The sequence below is a fragment of the Pristis pectinata genome, chromosome 7, assembly GCF_009764475.1.
Source record: "Pristis pectinata isolate sPriPec2 chromosome 7, sPriPec2.1.pri, whole genome shotgun sequence".
NCBI lineage: Eukaryota > Metazoa > Chordata > Chondrichthyes > Rhinopristiformes > Pristidae > Pristis > Pristis pectinata.
This window is the reverse complement of record NC_067411.1, coordinates 11960314-11982045: the sequence shown is the minus strand read 5'-3', so window position 1 is coordinate 11982045 and position 21732 is coordinate 11960314. Positions and strand designations below refer to the sequence as shown.

Here is a 21732-nt window from a genome sequence, read left to right as displayed (position 1 = left end):
CAAAAAGGTCCCAATGATCCAAGAATTTGAAGCTCTGCCCCCTGCACCAGTTACTCAGCCACGCATTCATCTGCCTGATCTTGCTATTGTTACTCTTATTAGCACGTGGCCAGGTAGTAATCCTGAGATTACTACCCCAGAGGTCCTGCTTCTCAACCTTCCTAGTTCCTTGTACTCTTCCTTCAGGACCTCCTCTCTTTTTCTACCTATGTCATTGGTACCTACATTTACCAAGACTTCTGGCTGATCACTCTCTCCCCTCAGAATATTCTGGACCCGGTCCGAGAAATCCTGTACCCTGGCACCAGGGAGCCAACACACCATCTGGGTATTGTCGGGTTTGCAGAATCTGTTATCTGTTCCCCTCACTATAGAATCCCCAATAACCACTGCATTCCTTCTTGCCCACTGGACCACAGCACCAGGCATGGTGCCAAAGTCCCGTTTTGCTGTGGTCTTCCTCTGTTGGATCATCCTGTCCAACAGAATCTAAAATGAGAATCTGAATTTTTTTTTTGTGGGGGACCGCCACAGATGTACTCTCTACAAATTCTTTATAGCTTCTGTCTTTCTCCTTCTCACTCTCCCTAATCAGCCGAAGGTCATCGAGCTGCAGCTCCAGATCCCTAATGTGATCCCTGAGGAGCCACATCTCAATGCACTTTGTGCAGATGTAGTCCTCGGTGGGGGGGGGGGGGGGGTGGCTGGGGAGCTGGTAGTCTCCCAGGTTCCTCACATCTGGCACTCCAACCATAAAACTAATCCCAGATGCATACTGCTATGGCACTGTCTAATGCTACTAAAATAAATAAACTTGTAATTTAGTAACTTACCCCTGGTCTATAAATCTCACCTCTTACCTGTTCTCGCCTAAGCCCGTTGAGCCAAAGCCCAATCACTCTGCTCCCTCTCACTCCACTGCCTGCTCCGAACACTGCCTGCTGGATATGGCAGTTTTCTTTTTAAACTGCTCGTGCGATACCCGCTTGCGTCACACGCCTGTGCAGTCGAGCCCTACTATTCCTGATTAGAGGAAAAAAAACACTTAGCTGCTCTGAGGTTCGCCAAAACGACCCAAGTTCCTCTAGCTTTGTGTTGCTCCAGATTCTAACGTCTGCAGTCTCGTCTCTTTAGAAATTCTCTGGATTTTTGTGGTGTGTCTATTGTGTAAAGCTACAATGACAGTATCCTAACTACCAGTAATTTGTATTCATTGAATTATAGATAAAACAATGATAGTTTTGCCATTCCTATTTAAAAAAAACTATTCCAGCCATTTCAGAGGAGCTACTTGAAGTTAAGCATGTTATAACATTACAATCATGTTTTAATCCTGTAACTACCTTTCTTGTGGTTTCAGGTTTTTGTACATTGTAGTGAAATTATTTCTATTGTTTAAATTGTTAGTATTGTAATCGGATACAGTCTAACTCTCCCAAACTGCTATTGTTGTTACCATAGAAATTATTAGGAAATGGATTCAAGGATTGTGAACACAGACAACTGATGTTGTTTGTCTAATCAGATTTAGGTGCAACAGATCAAGCACATTTGCTTTATTTCTCCTGACGTTCAATTAGTATTTGTCCTGTGGTGACACGAGACTGCGGATGCTGGAATCTTGAGCAAAGAACAAACTGCTGGAAGAAATCAGCAGGTCGAGCAGTATCTGTGCAGGCAAACAGTTGGTTGACACTTTGGGTTGAGGACTCCAAGTAGAAGGAAGATTGCTGGTATATAGAAGTGAGAGTTGAGATGGGCTGGTAGGTGATGGGTAGAACCAGAAAAGGGAGGGAAAATGAGCAGATGGAACCAGTTGGGGGAAGGGGATAGGAAAGGGGAACCAAGGGAGAAGAAACCCAGGCTGAGATGTAGGTGAGTGAAGGGCAGGTGGAGCTGGGTGCGGCAGCATGATGAGCCTTGGTAATTTGGGGGGGTGGTACGGTGGGTGGGTGGAGATGAACCAAGGGAGAGGTGGCTGTGTTGATGAGTGGGATAGGAACACTGTGGGGTGTGGGTTGCCTGAAACCAAGGGAGTGATGCCCTGGGTGGACTGTTGGGTAGTAAAACTCAAGAGTTCCTTGTTGACTTCAGGAAGGGGAGGGGGGTGGGGGGAACGCGGTGAACATGCGCCACTCTACATTGGTGGATCGGTGGTGGAGAGGGTCAGCAGCTTTAAATTCCTGGGCATTAACATATTGGATGACCTGTCCTGGCCCAGCACACAGATGCAATCACAAGGAAGGGGCACCAGTGTCTTTACTTCCTTAGAAGGTTAAGGTGGTTCGGCACGTCACCGAACATTCTCTAGCTTCTACAGATGTATTGTTTATGTATCCTGATTAGTTGCTTCGTGGTCTATTTTGGCAATTCGAACTCACAGGAACGTAAGAAGCTGAAAAGAGGAGTGGACTCTGCCCAATGCATCGTGGGCACATCCGTCCTCACCATCAGTAGTGTCTACATGAAGTGCTGCCTCAAGAAGGCAACATCTGTCATCAAAGGTCCCCACCATCTAGTCCATGTTCTCACAGCTGTGATCGGGCAAGTACAGAAGCCTGAAGTTCCACGCCACCAGGTTCAAGAACAGTTGCTTCCCTTCAAGCATTCAGTTGTTGAACCAATCTACACCACCCTAATCACTAAATCAGTAGAGCAACACTATGACCACTTTGCATTACGTGGACATTTTGTTTTGTTCTAATTGTGTTGTATAATTAACGTTTAATCTATGTTCTTGTGAATGTTGTGTATCTGATGCTATGTACCAGTGATGCTGTTGTAAATAAATTTTTCATTGCAGCTGTGCGTATGTACTTGTGCATGTGACAATAAATTTGACTGACTTTGGATAGAAAGACAGGGGTGGTGGAGGAGAGGGGTGGAGTTTACCTGAAATTGGAAAACTAATTTTCGTATCATTGGGCTGTAGGCTCCCCAAGTGGCATATGAGGTGTTTGTTTGGCCTTGCCATTGGCATTAGAGAAGAGGACAGACAGCTCGATATGGGAAGGGGAGTTGAAATGACATGCAACTGGAAGCTTGAGATTGCTGTTGTAGGCAGAGCACATGTCCTCTTCAAAATGGTTGCCTAGTCTAAGCTTCATCTCTCCTCTACATTGGAGGCCTATTCAACAGAAGAGGAATTCCTACTTAAATCGTTTTGTTCTCAAAAATACTGTAAAATAATTTGCTTGTTTGAGAAATGAAGAAATTTGTTTACAAAGTAGTAAGCTTTTCACATAATTTGAAGAGCATCAGTTGTCTTAATTTTCCACTTAAGGACATGGGTTTCTGTACTCCTATTGTGTTTTAATTATGGATTTTTTTTCTTGTGGTCCAAGATAGCATTGAGGAATTCATTGGTGGATGTGTCAAATATTACATACCTCCTCTCACTAAAAATAGAACAGAAGTGGGGACCTAATTATCACTTAACCTGATAATGGAAACCTGTGCAAAGGTTTTTAAAAAAAAGTCCATCAGATGGTTGGATCTCTTTACTAGGATTCAGTCTGGGAATTTGGCTCAAACAGAACAAAAAAAAAAGTAAGTGTAAAGTACCAGTAAGTCTTTATCAAGTACCAACAGGCATGTGACTTTCATTTCAGGTTGTGCAAGTCTACCTGGGGTCACTGTTCCATATACTATAGAGTCTATCCAGGTTTTAACTACAGACAACTCTACATGCAGCTAGATGAAGGCAGCCTTACCTTCAATGCTAATCCTCATGAGGTAAGGAAATGCTATGTGACCATAATACTATGCAAACCAGTTCTCACTGGAGAGGAAATAAATTCTAATTGTTGTGTGTCATCTGTTAACTTGCAAAGGCAGACATACAAATAGACTAAAAGGTGAGTACTGTGATTTTTCAGGTGCAAAGTAAATACCCGTGGCTTTATTAAGTGCCAGAAATGTGTTGCTAGCCATCGTGGGGGGGTGGTTACTAGTTGGATGATGGAAGAGATTGTGGTGACTGGGGATTTAATCCCTGAATCTGGTGAGCAGTAGTGCAGTTGGTAGAGCTGCTGCCTCACAATTCTAGGAACCTAAGTTCAATACTGACCTCCAGTTCTATCTGTGTGGAGCTTGCATGTTCTCCTCATGACTATGTAGGTTTTCTCCGGGTGCTCCCACATCCCCAAAAATGTACAAATTGGTAGGTTAATTGGCCATTTGTAAATTGCATCTCATGTATGGGGAGGTGGATGGGAATATGGGGGAAAATAAAATGGGATTAATGTAAACGAGTGCTTCATAATCAGTGCAGGCTTGGTGAACAGAAAAGTCTGTTTCTGAGCTGTATAACTGTGACCCAGGAGGTGGGGGAGAGATCTGATCTGGGTGGTGGGTTCCAAGGTAACTTGGGGACATTGCTTCTGTTTTTTTTCATGCCCCTTTAAGCAGTATTCTGAAGCTGCTCCTTTGAAGTTGTTCTCTCATTGCTTCAACTGTCTGCCTAGAGTGCCCACATACCCAGTTTAGCCTGCAATGGCATTAAAAAGAGGTGGGCAAATACACTAACAAATTTTAACATGTCAACCAGCCTTCTGAGACCTGTTCTTTTCCAGCATATACCCAAATCCCTGTCCCACTCCCACTGCAAAAGTAAATGAATTGAAGATGACAAACCTGGGATTCCTTTTTTTCCCTAATTTCAAATTGCTTCCAGCACCCAATTCCATGAGCTAATCCTAAACCCCTACCTCCTCCCCTCCCCGACTACTATATTTTTATTTCATTTGTGCAGTTTTTTGCTGTGATAGTTTTGCAGCAGGAAAATCGCAGCAAGATGAATAAATGTTTAAACATTCGTTAATGCACTATATGGTTTGAAATAATTTTGTCAGACTTGGAGTGGTAAAAATTATATTCATGAGAGATTTTAAAATAGGTTCATACCCCATCTGCAATCTTTCTTTAAATTTGTGTTTACTAAGTTGTATGAATGAAATTGTGAAAATAGGTTTGGTGTGATGCTATATACTAAACTGAACATCTAAAGATCAAAAGTGCTTGATTCTTTTAATACATGAGTTTGCTGATATCGGACATCACTTCCCATGACGTGCTTTATCACGAACAATAACATTTTGGCCCCTGCAAATGAAAGTCATTTATACCATATTTTATTTTTCTATTGAATTGTGTGATGTTCCAACATAAATGTGTCGTTGATTTAAACGAAAATTTGCTCCATGATTCTGGATCATACTCGGTAATTAACCGTCAACCACAGTTTTGTAACTTGTTTCCAGAGATGTGAAAAGATGGTTGACCTTTCAAGTAAAGGTAAAAGTATTGTGTAAAGATTATTGATACTAATATTAACTAAACACAAAAAGATCACACCATCTGCTCCTCGCCACTGGCATACTGTCTTCTCACTGAAGCTAACAAATAATTCTTTCACTTGAAAGACAAAGCATGAGAGATGTGAAGCAGTCAGCAATATGTGTGACTCAACTAACATCCGTTCTTGTGTTTTGAATTTGAAATCCACCAATATAGCCACGTGAATGTGAGAACGCCACTGATGTAGTTTAATTAAATGCTGAAGGGGGCATCTAACTGCAAGTCCAAAGACCTGCAAATCCAGAAGCAGACTTGTTCCATGTTAAGCAGGGTTATTTTTGTTCTGAGTTGTGGCATTGCCTTTTTCCTTTTGCCTGACTCCCACATCAGCTGAAAGCAGAGACTTCCAAGTTACAAAATAATGCCATGACCCTCTTCAGCCAGGAAGAATTTGAATTGGAGCTGCTTCATTCATATGCTATATAATATGTATATAGAGAGGAAGCAATTAAAAGTAATTCTAAGTCAAACATTTACAAAATATGATAGTTGTGCTATTAGGAGTTTGAGGTTTACCACAACATGTGTTGAATGAGATGGTGTGTTTATTTTTAGACATTCATTTTTACTGCTTTTGTTAAGGTGTGGCAGGATTGAGTTGACACTAAAAATGCACCTAATCTAATAGGATATCAGCTTTCAGTACCATTCTATATATAGATAATGCTAGTTAAGAAGTCCTGATCTTGTCCTATGTGTTCTGAATAGCAACTGGAATACGTAGTAGATATGGAGCATGAACAATAAATTTAATAGAGGCAAATTAGTTTCTCTATATGAAAGAACATTATTGTGAAATTAAACTCTTCACTTCAAAATAGCAAGAATGGATTTGCTATGTGATCAGAATGGTACCTAGAATGGAGAGATCCAGTTATAATCAAAAATTGCATTAGTCACAACTGTTACAAGAATGCAGTAATTTTAATTTCATCTTCATTTGAGGTTCAGTTAATTTCTATTTTAACAAAATTCAGTCTTTGTTTAAAGAACAGTACCACATTGTTCCAGCGAACCTGAAACTTAAACTTAAAACATTTTGTATGGCCTTGGGCTGATTCTTCCTATCGTCTCTCAAAGACCTTTTATAAATGCAGCCAAATGACAACTTAGTGGAAAGAATTTACTTTTATCATGATCTCTATTCCATGTTGTGTAGCTTTAATCTTTTTGAAGGATAATTTTTAACCACACATTAGGCTTGTGCAGCAGTCAATATCGTTCTCTTCATCATATACGTGTGATAGAAATGGCAGGGCACTTGGTATTTTATTTTTTCATAGATCTGAATTTGTAATTTCCTTCCAATCTGAGCCATTGAAAAGAAGCTTTCAAAACACATCTTTCCCAGTCATTTGTGACCGATAATGAATTGGCATTGAAGCGAATAGTCATCAAATATGGCGTGCGTTGTGTTTTGGTTTTGTGTTTAAAATACTGGGTGAAATATAAATGGTAGTGAGAAAGACAATTGTAATGAGTACATGTTTTCTTCCTTTCTCCCTCGTGTTTACTTAACTTCGTAAAATCTCTCTACAATATTTTTATTGAATCCATGAAAAAATAGAGTACATGCATCAAGAAGGAGAATAAAAATACTACTGAATACGTTGTATTAAATCGTACTTGGATTACAACACATATATAGTAGTTAATAAAGGAAGAAAAAATTGAAATATTATTAAAAAAAATCTACTCCCACTACCAAAACCCAAAGCCGTTAGATGGAAAAAAAACGAGGAAAAACTTAAAAACGTAACAGTGTCAGCCAATGTCTGCATTTTAGTCCCCAAATCAGAGATTTGAATTATTTCCAAATTCAAAAAAGGTCCCCACAGGGTTTGAAAGTCTAGGTTAGGTTCAAAAACTGAACAGCGAATCTTCTCTAGATTCAAGTATGACATAATATCCCATAACCATTGAGCATGAGTAGGCAGAGTAACTTCCTTCCATTTAAGCAATACAGCTCTCCTGGTGATAAGAGAAATAAAAGCCAGAATATGTAAATCAGAAGCCTTCAAAGTTATATCATGTTTGACCCAGGTGACAGGTTGCCTTCATAGAAAGTTTCCTATCATCATTTTACTTCAGATTTTCCACCAATATACACCATTACTGAATGTTTCACTACATTTCTATCAGCCCACTTAGCCTTCCAGCTTCTCATTAGAACATAGAACAGTACAGGCCCTTCAGGCAATAATGTTGTGCTGACATCTAATATCTATCTAACCCTTCCCTCCCATTTCTCTGTCATTCATGTGGCTATCTAAGATTATATTGTACCTACTTTTGTGAATGCCACAACATAAAAATGACAGCATTAATTTAATTTTTTTTCTTTGTGCTGGTGCAAATATACTGCTGATTCTTGTCTGAAAACTTTTTAAACCCAGACATCATTCACACCTGACTCTTTTCAGAAAGAAAATATATTTTAAAAAAAATGCTGGAATGAAACTTTTTGGATCAGGATTAGAAGTAGTACTACTGCCAATCTGTGTGTCTTTTTTTATATATCTCTGAGAGAAGAATCACTGCATTGATAACATTGGACGGATAGACAGCACAGCAACATACTGGTCTTTATGATTTACCCAAGTCTCCTCCCAAATTTTGTCATTGCCCTGTTAACATAACCCTGTCTCTCATTTGCTTGATTGACTCTTAAATGCAATACTTATCGTATCCAGGATTTTATCTTTTAAAAAAAGTATTCAATATTAAATAGTGTTTTCTTTGAGTAGATGGAGCAGCCAATTTTTACAGAATAAGGTTCCATAAATAGCAGGAAACCGTTTGCTGCATTTTGGTTCAAGATGAATGTTGGCTAGAGCACTGGAAGAACTCCCTGCCCTTTGGAAAATGCGCATGTTGTCTGTGACATACACCTGAGCAGGCAAACAATCTTTGCTTAATGTTTCATCCATACAAAAAAAAACACTATTCTTGAAAAAGCTACTGTTTTTTTGAATACAGCATTGAAGTACATTCTGGAGTGTGTCTCAACCCAAAATATCAACATGGGATGTGTTGCCAGTGCAGCAGGCAGATGTAAACAAATAACAAGTTTCTACTTAAGGCCAAGTCAGAATGTTTCCCATTTCTGTCATGGTTCCCACGGTTCAGGCTCCACAAGGTGTTTGACCATTTTCATCCATCCTTTTGGCTTGTGTTATGGTAGTAGAAGGTTTCTCTTGGGGATCACTGAAAGGTGAACACCTAATTTGCAAACGTTTGCTAATGTTTATCAAGAGTTTCCATGTCTGGATGGTAATAAGTTTTTGGTTCTGTGCTGCAATGAGTCATGAGTGTAGAATTTGCAGAAACCACCTATAGCTCTCTGCTCATAAGTTGTAACTGCCTCTGGAAAACCAATGTCACTGCTATCGTGGAACATTTATTCATTTTACCTTGAAGTGAAATATTCTTGTAATTTTAAATTTAAGTGTATATTACAGACTTTATTTTCTTTATAGGGACTAGGATACATTTTTCGCAAAGGCATACTGGACAATGTCCCAAAGGAAATTGCAAAGTTTATTTTCTACACAAGAACACTAAATTGGAAGAAACTTCGAATTTATTTAGATGACAGGTAACATTCTTGTGTGTGCAAATTCTGATTCCCATACCAGAGAGTATCGAGTTCATATAGGAAAGGAGCCATATTTTGACCAGACCCAGCCTGACTTATATTCAACTCTACTCTTGCACCAATGCAGTTGACTGTTAACATGTCCTTAAAGCAGACCAGAAAGTACCTTAGTGGTGTCAAACTACTGTGCTGTAGTACAAGAGGGTGGTGAGTATATGGAATGAGCTGCCAGAGAACGTGGTTGAGGCGGATACAATGGTATCATTGGGCAGGTACATGGAAGGGTGGGGCTTAGGGGGAATATGGGCCAAATGCAGGAAATTGGGACTAGCTGGGTGGGCACCATTGTTGGCATGGGCTCGTTGGGCTGAAGGGCCCATATCTGTGCTGTATTGCACCAGGACTGTAACTCTGACTAAGAAGCTGGCCCATCTCCATATTCTTAGGGTGCCCAGGGATGGGCAATAAATGCTACATCCCAAGATTGAATTATAAAACTGAATATAGAAGCTGATCCCTGGTAATGGAGAAGTGAGAACGTGGGAAATCTTAAACACTTTGTCCTTTGTAGGAAGTGGTTGAGAAGGGATGTTACAAATTTCATAACCTCTACACTTTGCAGAGAGAGACTTGCTTATAACAGGCACAAGTCATGTGCAACTTTTTTAAACAAAGCCTGCATCATCATTATCCCAGGGTATAAATCTGGGATAATAAGGAGTGCTGACTTCTGTTATGGGTTTGGACATAATATCTGATGCACTGTAGTGATCCTAAAACACAGACTTGAGGCATAATGATTTAAACTTGCAGATTTAAACCTGCAGATTTAAACTGTAAATTTGTTTAGTAGATCACTTGCTCTGTGTTTGGAGTAGATTTTTGTTCATCAAACATTTCACTGTATCTCTGATTAAAGAGCATTGCCCAGGTGATAATGCTTTATTTATGCTTTAAAACTTGTTGGCAAATGAACACAAACTAACAGACTAATCTTCAAAAACATTTGTTTAACAAAAAATGGTTGCCCATTTGACTGTTAGTCATATACTTCCCAATTGATTATTGGTGATGTATGTAGTTGAAGTCTAATTTCCTTGAACAAGTTTTGTAAAATGTTTTTGGTCTAAATAATTTGTGTTCCTTGTGAAAATTCACAAAGTTTGGTGTTTTTTGATTTCCCTTATTCTCAACGGGCTAGGTTACCTACATTATTTATCTCTGTAAATAACATTGCCTCTACCTGACTTTGTTTCTTTTCTTTTAACCCTCCAAATCTGCATCTTGCTTGGATGCATGATTTCTGGTTTATCATCTCATCCAAGTGGCAATATTCTTCTGTGAGCCTTGCCAGTGAATAGGAATGAGGTTCTGGGTTGTGCAGGCTTAACTGTGAGCTTGACTCTATACTTATCTGATATGCATGTGCTACATGCATTTCATTGCACGCGCATATATACTGCCTGCAAGGGATGTTGAATACTGATGGGAATCGCAAACCCCAGTTGATTTCCAGTCTGGCACATTGAGGCATTTGTTGCTGTCTCAACGTCAAGGATTAAACCTGGAATCTTCCTGGTCTGTATGGCTCAGGCCCACTGGGTAAATTTGTTGAGAGTCTGGGCATGTTTAGATAACCTTTCCATCCTTTAGATGTAAAACAGACTCTGAGAAGTGACTCATTTCTAGTTTTTTGGGTTGCAGCGCACATTCTGTATTGCTGAAATGCTAATTAAAGTAATAAAGGGTATTTTTTAGCTAGATTGAGAAGCAGTAGGGCCCAGGAGGGAAAACAGTAAGCTAAAACCCCTTTAATTTTAAAAATACCATTTATTAACTTAAAACTGTTTTGCCGTCAGTATTGAATACTAGTTCCATGTGACTAATAAAAAAATGAGTAAAGCTGCAAAAGTTTAGATATTTAAGTATTCCAAGTCACTGCTGTCATTTTTTTTTTTGACCCTTTGCCTGGTTTCCCCAACACTTCTCTCTCCACCACCTTTCCCCCAACCCAAACCCACGCTCTGATCCATTCGTCCTGTGGATGTTGTTCCTCAGTCATATTTCACCTAAATGAACTATATTCACTGCACTGAAATCACATGCCAATACTTGGCACTGATCTCAAAGAAAGTAGCCCACAAAGATCTAATGATTTCCTTTTCCTATTCTGTGAGGGATCAAAAGAACAAGTGAAGATTGGAAATGGAAGCAGGAGTGAACTGTTCAGTCCCTCGTGCCAATTAAACTGATCACAACTGATCTTTACCTCCGTGCCCCTTTCCTGTACTAACCCCATTCCTCTTGATGCTCTTAATATCCAAAAATCTATCAATTTCTGTCTTGTATACTTTCTGACAGAGCCTTCGCAACTATCCTGTGTGGAGAATTCCAAAGCTTTACTGCCCCATGGGTGAGGAAACTTCTTCCTTCTCTGTCTTGAATGGCTGACACCTTTGAGCTGGTGATCTCCTTGAACCTAGAACCTCCAGATGGGTGAAGTGTCATCCCTGCATCTACTCTTTCAAGCTCCACAAAGGAGATTTGTAGGTTTTGCTAAGATCACCTCATTCTAAACTTGCAAGGGTAGGCCAATTCTGAATTAACCTTCCTAGTAAAACAAGCCCCCCTCCCCCGCCACCCTTTACCCATTCCAAGAATCAAACCACTGGAACCTTCCTGAAATTTTATCCATGAGTAGGGAGACCTAATCAATGATCTTCTATAATTGCAGTGAGGTGTCTTTACTCTTGTAATTAAATCCTCTTGCAATACAAACCAAGATACAGTTCACCATCCTGATTGTTGTAATTCTGAGTGATTTGTGTGCAAGAACCTCCAAACACTAGAGGGACGTCCACACTCCTGGGTCCCCATTGCCTCAGAACCAGCCATTATGCGATGGAGGAAAGAGTATAGTTTTTGTTTAGCTTTGAGCATATTTTACAGAACTCAAAATTTAAAGATTATATTCTACACATGAGATAAAAGCTTATTTACGTTTCAGCTTCTAAAAAATAATGATGGCATACAATCTCTGGGGATGTGGTGTACCCTTAGTCCCATGTTCATGCCGTTACTTCCAGCATTTATTCTGCATATGCTTAAGATCTTTCTTCTTCTTCAGCTTTCATTGCCTCTTCTACTTCCTCTATTAGATTTCTTACTGAGCATCTATTTTGCCAAGTCAGCCAGTCTGCTTTCTAGTTCTGATGTCAGTGATTGAGCTGATGGTAGTAAATATAATACATAATTTACTTTTGTGACTTAAAAATGACAGGATGTTATTTATAGAATGTTGCCTTTACTGCTGCAAACTTTTACTTTCTTTAGGAGGGATGTGCTAGATGAGCTTGTGACGCTGCACAATTTCAGCAACCAATTCCTACCTAATGCACTTAGAGAGTTCTTTCGGCGCATTCACGCTCCCGAAGAGCGGGGAGAGTACCTGGAGACGCTAATCACCAAATTCTCGCAGCGATTCTGTGCTTGTAACCCGGCTGTGACCAGAGAGCTTGGCCTGAGTCCAGGTAATAATCTCCTTTTGACCTTTTGCAACTTATCTCAGCCTGTAGAGCTACATTAGACTTTCCAAAGGCCAGGGCCAAAGAATTTCACTTGAATTCCTGCAGAGATTGTATAAACATGATCTCTTCAGTATGTTGCAGCTCCCGAGTGTGTTTGAAATTTGGCCTGGCAATTCATTAATGAAAGAAAAGAATACCCAAGAGTACTGGATGCAGTTGACATTTTGCAATCTCAGAAACAGGAAAAGTCATTCGCTGTTGCTGTTTTAAAATATTAAACATTGCCCTTTGCATTGTGCTCAGATTCACTAATGTGTCTTTCCAGCACAAAGTTGGGAATGACTTGAGCTTTCTGACAATTTGATCAGTATTCACTGGTTTTTACATGTAATGAGTAAGTTATGATATTTTGTAGTATGCTATTTTGTATATTGAACACGCATCTTATTAAATAACCACAGACAGCTCAAACATTGTAATCTGATTCTCACTGTGATAACAGTACTAACCAATCAGTTCTCAGTGCCCAAATCATGCTGCATTCTACACACTACCACTAAAGAAAAAATTAAGCATGAATGTTGTGGTTAGAACCCTCACAACTGAGGGGGGCACATCACAAGATGAATATTAAGTAGTTTGTCAGTGGAAGTGATGAGGGTTGAGGAGGCAAAAATGCCTGCTTGGTTATGCACACAACATTCAAAAGATCCTGGGTGGGGAAAAAAAATGTATAAAATGCTTTTGAAAGTGTTTAAACAGTTGTACCCCACACAACAAGCTTGATCAATAAGGAGGTTTTCATGTTATTTGGTGTTTTGGAACAGTGCTACCATTTATTTGCATCAGGTGTAGTTCTGGTAGTGGTGCTATTAGATCAAGATACTGCATAACCTGTCAGCTAAGTAAATTAACTTGTGAGTAACCCAGTCAAATGGCTAGGCTTTGATAAAAAGAATTTGGTGATTAAATCTACAATATCCAATACAGGCATAGGAGTAACTAAATGATTTCATTCAAAGTAAACTTGAGAAATGATGTTTGGATTCTGCACTGAGCCATATTTAGATTTTTCTGTCACAAGGTTTCTGACTATCATTTGGAGCATCAACACCATTATAGACCATTTGAGCTGAATGGATAATTATCTGCTATAAATTATTCATAAAAGGGTGCAGAATGTAAAGACTCCCTGGATATGTTGCTTTTAATTCTATTCAACATTTCCTGAATCACAACACTTCAAGCCATGGCATTAATCTGCCCTGATAGTTGCACTCCATTTTTTTTTGTCTGGGGGGGATAAAAAGCATCAAAAATGGAATAAAGCTTTGTGCCAGAACCGCTGATGTGTGTTATGAACTGTGTCCCACAATAGGATTTTTTTTAAATGGCACGAATGTTGCCTGCCAGCTGTCAGTCCAGGATGTTGTCCAGAGTCTTGCTGTTGGCTGACATGAGCTGTTTCATATCAAAGAAGTTATGAATGGAGCTGGACACTGAACTTGTCAGCAAACGGCTCCAATTTTAGTCTGTGATAGCAGGAAGATCAGCCATGAAGCATCAGAAGATATCCCATCTGACAGTACAGAGCTGATGACCTGCTTCGGTGTCCTGGGATTGCAACAATTGATCCACTAGAACCTCTACTCTCTTCCTGTGTCAAGTTTACTCTGCCCCCTGGAGGTTATTCCCTTTCAACTTTAATTTTGACTGAATGCTGCATTGATAATAAGGACAATTGCCCTCATTTTTCATCTGATATTCAGTTTTTGCATCCATGACTCAGAGCTTGACATTTCTTGAGGATTAAATGATGGTAAACTGCTTCAACTTGCCCTTCTGGTTTATGCCAGCATTTCAGATATTACCTTGTACCTGCTTTTGAGATCCTGCTCCACGTGTTTAACATGCAAGTGAAAAAGTTAAGGTAATGGATGCTTGGATTTTTGAAGCCTCTTCCTCTGTTCTTTAAAAAGCACTTCAAATAATGAATTACTCTCAAACTGTGGTGGCTGTTGTTAGGTGGGAAGTCCCCACACTGTTGCATTTCATACTGCTCTGTTTTTCAAGATTTTATACAAGTGAATTTTTCGTGCACAGAAGGTAGGAGGCAAATTGGCTAGCTTTTTGAAATGGATCAGCCAAAGGATAGTTTTCTGCCTTCTATAATTCTGCAAATTTCAGAAGGCCTTCAATAGAATGCCACACTAGAGATTATTAAATGTTTACCTGTGCTGATCATAACATGAATGAATCCAGACTCTTACTTAATTGGATTGATATACCATCTGTGTTGTTCCTGATGAGTGGCACCTCAAGTTCAACATACCACAGAAAAATATCTTCCATTTACACTTAAGTTTATATTTCATTTTTATACTTTGGAGGTATAAATAGTTAAGTACCGATCACCATGACAGTTTCACGGTAGGGGGTGAAATTTCTTTCAGCATTGTTCTATTGTGTGGGGTTTGTCACTTCTGGAGGAGACCACTGGTCACTGCTTGCTAGGCTTTTCTTATGACGAACCTGCCACACAGGATTTTTCTCCTGGCATTTATTTCATTGAGAAACTGTTGCATATTTGAGTGAAAGTGGAAGCTGTCTCCTTCTCCACTGCAGTCTGTTTCATCCAGATATATTGCTGCTGTGGGCATCTTCCTTGAGGGCTGATGCCTTTTTCTTGTTACCATGCAGCAGTGTTGAGCTAAATTGAGGTCCTACTGGGAACTCTGCACATTTTAATGCCAATTTAAGTATGAACCACCCTTTTACACTTGATTCAATTTGGCATTGGCATCAAGCACAGCCATCTTTTAATGTACCAGAAATGGATGCAATTTAGTCTCTGGAAACAAGGATGACTGAAACCTTCCTCTGAGTTTGTATGTGAAGTTGTGCAAAACTTATTTCTGGACATCCAAAGATAAATATTTTGTGTGCTATGCCTTCAGTAGCCCAGGCCTGAGCTCTGGAATTCCCACTTCAGAGCTTTCTGTATATCCACCTCCCTTTTTAAGTTTCCTTTTGGACTAATGTTTTGATCTCCAGTCCTAATATTATCCTTGCCTAGCTTGATGTATTTTGTTTGATAACATTCCTGGGAACACATTTAGATGTTTTGCAGTATTAAAGATGATGTGTAAATACAGGTAACATTTAAATAACATCAATCCAAACCAAACTTGCTGCCTGTTTTTTTTTCCAGTTCTTCTAAACTGGTGAAGAGGAATTTACCAGACCTTATCAGAATTTCCCACTCCCAGGAGATTAATATTTTTTGGATTAGGTGGCCAAAATCTCTTCAGTGACGCTCAATCATGCAGTTGTGTGTGCCAATCTGAATGGACCACTTATTCCTTAATGATGTAAATTATGCCCCAGTCAAAATTTTGCCAGCTTCCCTTTTAAAGACATGCGTGAGGTGGAGTTAGCAGCTTGTCTATTCTATTGAATTGTCCAAGCAATCGTGATTCTTTTTTTCTTTAAGTTCTGTGAAGCTAAAGTTGCTTTTGAGGTATCAGTGAGATGAATAGAATAATTTGATCAAACTGACTTCCATTGCCACAGTAAACTGGATATTCTTGCTTTAGGGGTGGTGTAGATTCAGTCAATTTGATTCCTGGGATAAAGAGGTTGATTTGAGGAGGGAATGAGTAAGATTGACCAAAACCTAAAGGAGTTGAAAAGAATGAGGTGATTTCAGTGAGACATACAAGATTCTAAGAATGATTGGCAGAGTAGATGCCATGAGACTTCTCCCCCTCAGTGAAGCATCCAGGATCAGAAAGGCACAGTTTGAGATGATAAGACTAGCCATTAAGCAAAGAGATGAGTCATTTCTTCATAAATGCATGGAATTTCTACCTCCCCAGTTGGTTACAGATGCTTGGTCATTGAGTGTACTCAAGATTTGAGATTAAGATTTTTGTCTATTGAAGAAAATTAGGATCTGGGGATGTGCTGGAATAATGGATAAGATACAAGGCTATAATACAATCACTATATTATTGAATGCAGGAGCAGGCATGTGAGCTCCTGTGGTCAACCTCTAGTTCTATTTCTAAATAAACCTGGTGATTAAAACAGAAAAACATTTTAGATGAAGGATAGTTATGAAATCAAGCTGACAGCACTTCAGCATAATGTGGTCAAGTCAAATCAGATACTCATTGCTGCTCACGTTGATACAATTTTTTTTCTTTTTTGTGTAGATGCTGTTTACGTACTTTGCTATTCTCTGATCCTGCTTTCCATCGATTTGAATAGTCCACACGTGAAGAACAAGATGTCCAAGCGGGAATTTATCCGGAATACTCGTCGTGCTGCCCACAATATTAGTGAGGATTTTGTAGGACATCTATATGACAATATTTACCTAGTTGGTCACGTGGCTGCCTAGAAAAACACCATTTACAACGTTACCAGAACATTTAAACCTAAACCTATAAAATTGCACAGTGAAGTATATTGACCTTTTTTAAATGAGGATTATTTTAGTGCTGGTCATTGTAACCTTTTGTGTACAATCAGATTCTTTCTCTTTCCATCTTGCCATTGTTAGCACTTTAGTAACTGAATACCTGTTTATATTTTGTATTGTTTAGTTATCATGAGTTGCACATAGTTGTGCCAATGGTCTGATGCAGCAGCTTGGGAAATGGATTAATTCAAAACTGACATAAAAGTGCAAGGACTACAATAGCATTGGAAGTTGGTTGTAGGGTTTACAAATTAAGTGGGACAATGAGCCCCCTAACTTTTCTTCCTTTTTAATGCATGTGATGTGTGTAAATATTGCAGAATAAGAGATTTATAATCATATAATTATTTTGTGAAATATTTTAATGAAAAGAATCTTCTCTGTACAAAGGGGTTTGTATTTTTCCTTTTTCAGCTTTCATTCTATAGAAGTGACATAAAATACAGCATTTTGTTATGTGATCTTTGGCATTTAATGTGGTTACAACACCATTACTTTATCAATAAATGCTGGAGGTAGCAGTTCGGGGAGCATCTGCAGTTGGGGAAACAAAGTCAGGTGAAAGATCTGTCACTAAGATTTTATAATGTGGGTTATCGTCCTGTCCAGATTTTACAACAAAGATCTATTTTCATAGTTAGTATCCACTCGAGAGAGAATATTATTTTGAAACTATTAATCAAGTTGTGAATGTTGGTTTAAAGGATGTATGAAGATAAACTTTTCTTGGATGTTTGTGTTCTATTTAAAACAAAGCTTTGATTTACAATAGTTTTATTTTCAATTTATTTCTATCTTCATAGGAAGTTGTCATGGAATATGTGGTATATGAGGAAATAGAAAAATTAAATACAACCAATCTTGTGTTGTAGTACTTAAACCAAATGTTATTTAAGTTTGTTCTGGTTGTTGCAGGGGGAAAAAGGAAAAACTTGTTTTTGAAATGAAATGTGCTTTTCAGCCTCTCCAGTTTTAATACAGTTTTACCACAAAGGATTTGACATTTGATTAGCTATTTTCAGGTATGTCAATGAGAACATTAGATTTGGCCTTAAATTAACATGAAAATGGCCAGCATTTTCGTGACTAGTGCAGTCTATTTCTTACAACTTGAGTGTTGTCTGAAGGCTAGGCTAGAGTTGGGATTGTGTCCTTTTGTGGTCAAGTTTTGCACTTAAGATAATAACTGAATAGCTAAGCCACCTGAAGGACACTCTTTCTACATGGAATTACCATGAAAAGGGAGATTTGAGGAAATTTCTGTTTTTGAGAAGTCTTGAACTTTGGTTTCCAAAGATCATATTTTTATCAAATGAAGGTGCAACCGGTTAAAATGTCTGTTGCTTTATAAATCATTTAGTATCTCCAATTAATAATTAGAAACCAGGACAATCTACGATCATGTGAAGGAGGAAGACAAAAACAACTTGGGATTTACAGGTAGGGTGCATCAGAAATTTACCACAGGAATTTCAGTTCCTTTTCCAGTTGCTGCAGTCTTTATTTTTGTAATTCAGAGTGTATTAAAAAACACATTAACCTTATCCAGTCTTCAGTATATGGTACTTCTATGGCAAAGTTCTCACCAAGACTTGGTACACTACTGGCTTTTGTCCCTCTACATTCTATTCTGATGCAGGGTTTTGACCCAAGACATCGACTTTCTCTTTGTCCTCGCACATGCTGCTGAATTCCTCCGAATGTCTGTGTGTTTTTTCTTTAACTCTGAATTCCAGCATCTGCAATCTCTTGTATCTCCGTGGTACTCTTGTTTTACACTTGCTCCTTCATAATTGGTTGGAGTTGGTTCTTGTTTTCTTTTAATGTGATATCTTCATAGTTGTGGAACAAGAACCTAATATTCTAGCATTACAATTGCCTCTTGAGCATTTGTCATTAGTGCACTTTAGATGAAATTTGATTCCGGTTTTGATGTAGGAAAGGTGCAGTCTTGGGAGAGTAAAAAGATGGTTGTCTAAATGTGGGTTTTACCTGAGGTGGCTTCTAACAGTATGAATCTTTAAATTTTATTTACAGCGTGGTAACAAGCCCTTCCCGGCCCAACGAGTCCACACCGCCCACTTTAAACCCATATTAACCTACCCGTACGTCTTTAGAATGTGGGAGGAAACCGGACCACCCGGAGGAAACCCATGCAGACACGGGAGAACATACAAACTCCTTACAGACAGCAATGGGAATCGAACCCCAATTGCTGGCACTGTAATAGTGTTGCGCTAACTGCTACGCTACAGTGTCCTTGTCCTGGGGGGCATAGGTCCACTCTGTAAAATAACTTCAGTTCACCCCACATTCACCATCAGCTTAGCGCACTCACTTGGATAAAACTATGCAGGAATAAGGGGAAAGCTCACCTATGAAGTAGTGTGGTTGCTGTTATCAGAGAGAAAATTCGCTAGGTCTTTATCTACTGTAGTCAGGCACAACAATGTAAAAATTTAAATTGCAGGACCAATGTATGGTGAATGTCAACTGACAAAATAATTAGCCTAAAGTAGTTGCTGGGGAAAATTTGGATAAAGTCATGCTTACCTGTATAACCCCAGAACACAACAGACAGCTGAGAACACCCTATATTAGCAATGGGGCTCCTGTTTTTTGCCTATATTTCCCCGCCCCCCCCCCCCCCCACTCCATTTTATCTCAAGGAGATCCTTGGGATGAGTTTCCTCCATTCTAGTGGGGGGGTGGGGAGAGAAGGGTGGAAGTTGGAAAGCAGAGGGCCAAAGGAAAGATGTTCCCAGTGCAGGGGGAGGAGGTGGGGGGGGTCAAGTGGCAGTATGCAGGGAAGAAATTGAATAGGGGATTAATGCAGGAAAGTAGAGCCATGATTTCCTTCGCATCATTTTTTAAAAAAAAGTTATTGATTATTAGTCTTAGGAAGGGGGATAAGTGTTAGAAAGGAGGAGGTGAGGGGACACCGAAGGAAAATATTTGGGGACGATTGAGAATAAGTTGAGGGGAACAAGGAAGAGGCATTGGTCAAGGGCTTCTACACCTGTGGCACTTTGCAATCTGGAGTGTGTAGCAGTGGGCTGAGGTTGGCCAAACTAGGAATACAAATTCCACTTGTACTGCCTGAATGTGTATGTGTGTGCTGATGCCCATGGAGCAGGGTTGTCATGGTCCCAAGAACTTGGTTTGTTATCCATTTGGTAGGTGTGGTGCAACCCCATGTTCAAAGACACTAAAGCAACTTTGACTCCTCCATCGAACGGAAACTTGAGTCAAGGATTTATCTCTACTTTTTTAACTCTGCAGTGTAGAATTGCGAAAGAAAAAGTTGAAGGTAAACACAAGATATTATCTGTTCCAAAATTTAAGTTGACTTTTCACTTCAATATAGACACATGTACAAAGCACAAGATGATTTCAGTAACAAACTTTAAAAATGTAGATTTATTTTGGTGTAATTGCAGGAGACTTTTGTTTTGCACAAAGGTTTGTTGTCTCTGATTGTTGTATTGTTATTATAGGTAGCAACTTTCTGCTCAAAGTTAAGAGGGGGAATTCCCTTCTTGGGTTAGTGTTTTTAAACATTTTGTTTACTGTTGAATTAGTGTATTTTTAAAGATAATCCTTGGATAGATTTTGTACAATCCTTTAAGTTGGATTGTTTATTAGGAACACAAAACCTTGGCCATGTCCAGCAATTTCCCATCTAGTGTGCTTTCTACCTTCCTGATGGTTGCAGGAAACATTGTTACAGAACTGTTAATAAATCATGACAAGTGGTCTTTATTGATTAGTCTGCACTGGACCCAGATGTGACAATGAAAATGTCCAGTGTTGGAATGCTCTGGGACTTTGGGTCCACATTACCTTGGTTTCTCTGAAGCATATTCTTCCATTCAATTGTCAGTGCTTTTGCAGAAGAATTTGCCCAAGAATTTCGACACTGGGACAGCCTGCTTATCACTTTCTACCATTTTAAAATAATTTGGAGGAAATTTGTAGGCTAGTAAACACACAGTCATTCTTGTGTAGTTTAAAAGTAAATGTGTTTCTAAGAATAAAATTGCAATTTTATTTCTGCTCCTGTTTCCCTGCTGTAATTTCGATTGCCAAAAGATTGGTTGTGATCAGCTATAGAAAGGACTGGTCATTTAATTATATAAAAAGGTATTTATTATTCATTTCACTGTTCAGTTTCAAACAAAGCAAAGTACTGGTAGAGAATGTAAAGTTCCTGCTCTTTATTTTGAAGTGTGATAAATGCCTGTGAATTAACTTTGTATCTTAAATTTAAAGTGAGATGATCAACAGCTGGTGAGTCAACAGATCTGAAGGTTAGATGCTGCTCTGTCAAACTACAAGTGGCATTCCGCCCCGCCCCCCCGCCACAAAAAACTTGGAACTGAACCTACAGGACAGGGGACCCTGGTCCCAGACTTTATTTTCCTGCTATATGCGTGCTTCAGAGTTTGATTATGTTGACTACAATGTGGAGGTTTTTTTACTGAACAAAGAAATAAATTTTTAATTAACTATCTCATGACTTCATTTTATATTCTATGTTGGCAGCTATTGTGTTCAATTTAAATCATTTTAGTGGAATGTTTTGAGAAATGTATTTTTTTTTACTTCCACTTTTGCTGAAAGTTCTACATTGAATTCGTTGCACATAATTTTAAATTTGTGAGGTCACCTTTTAAAATGCAATGCTATTTGATTCGAATTATCGACAACGTTATTGGAATGCAAAAAGGTGCACTTTGTTACTGTTTTTAATTATGCATTTT

General features: G+C 39.0%; 1 protein-coding gene across 3 annotated transcripts in view; it reads left to right on the top strand.

Moving 5' to 3' along the window:
• Positions 1–21452, top strand: part of fbxo8 (F-box protein 8) — a 55713-nt gene extending 34261 nt beyond the window's left edge. For all 3 annotated transcript variants that reach the window (XM_052020530.1, XM_052020531.1, XM_052020532.1), the window contains exons 3-6: positions 3612–3735; positions 8838–8956; positions 12290–12486; positions 16701–21452. In XM_052020530.1, the coding sequence (XP_051876490.1) occupies positions 3612–3735; positions 8838–8956; positions 12290–12486; positions 16701–16888 (628 nt within the window). In that variant the 3' untranslated portion in view covers positions 16889–21452. The remainder of the gene's footprint in view (positions 1–3611; positions 3736–8837; positions 8957–12289; positions 12487–16700) is intronic.
• The last annotated feature ends 280 nt before the right edge of the window (positions 21453–21732 follow it).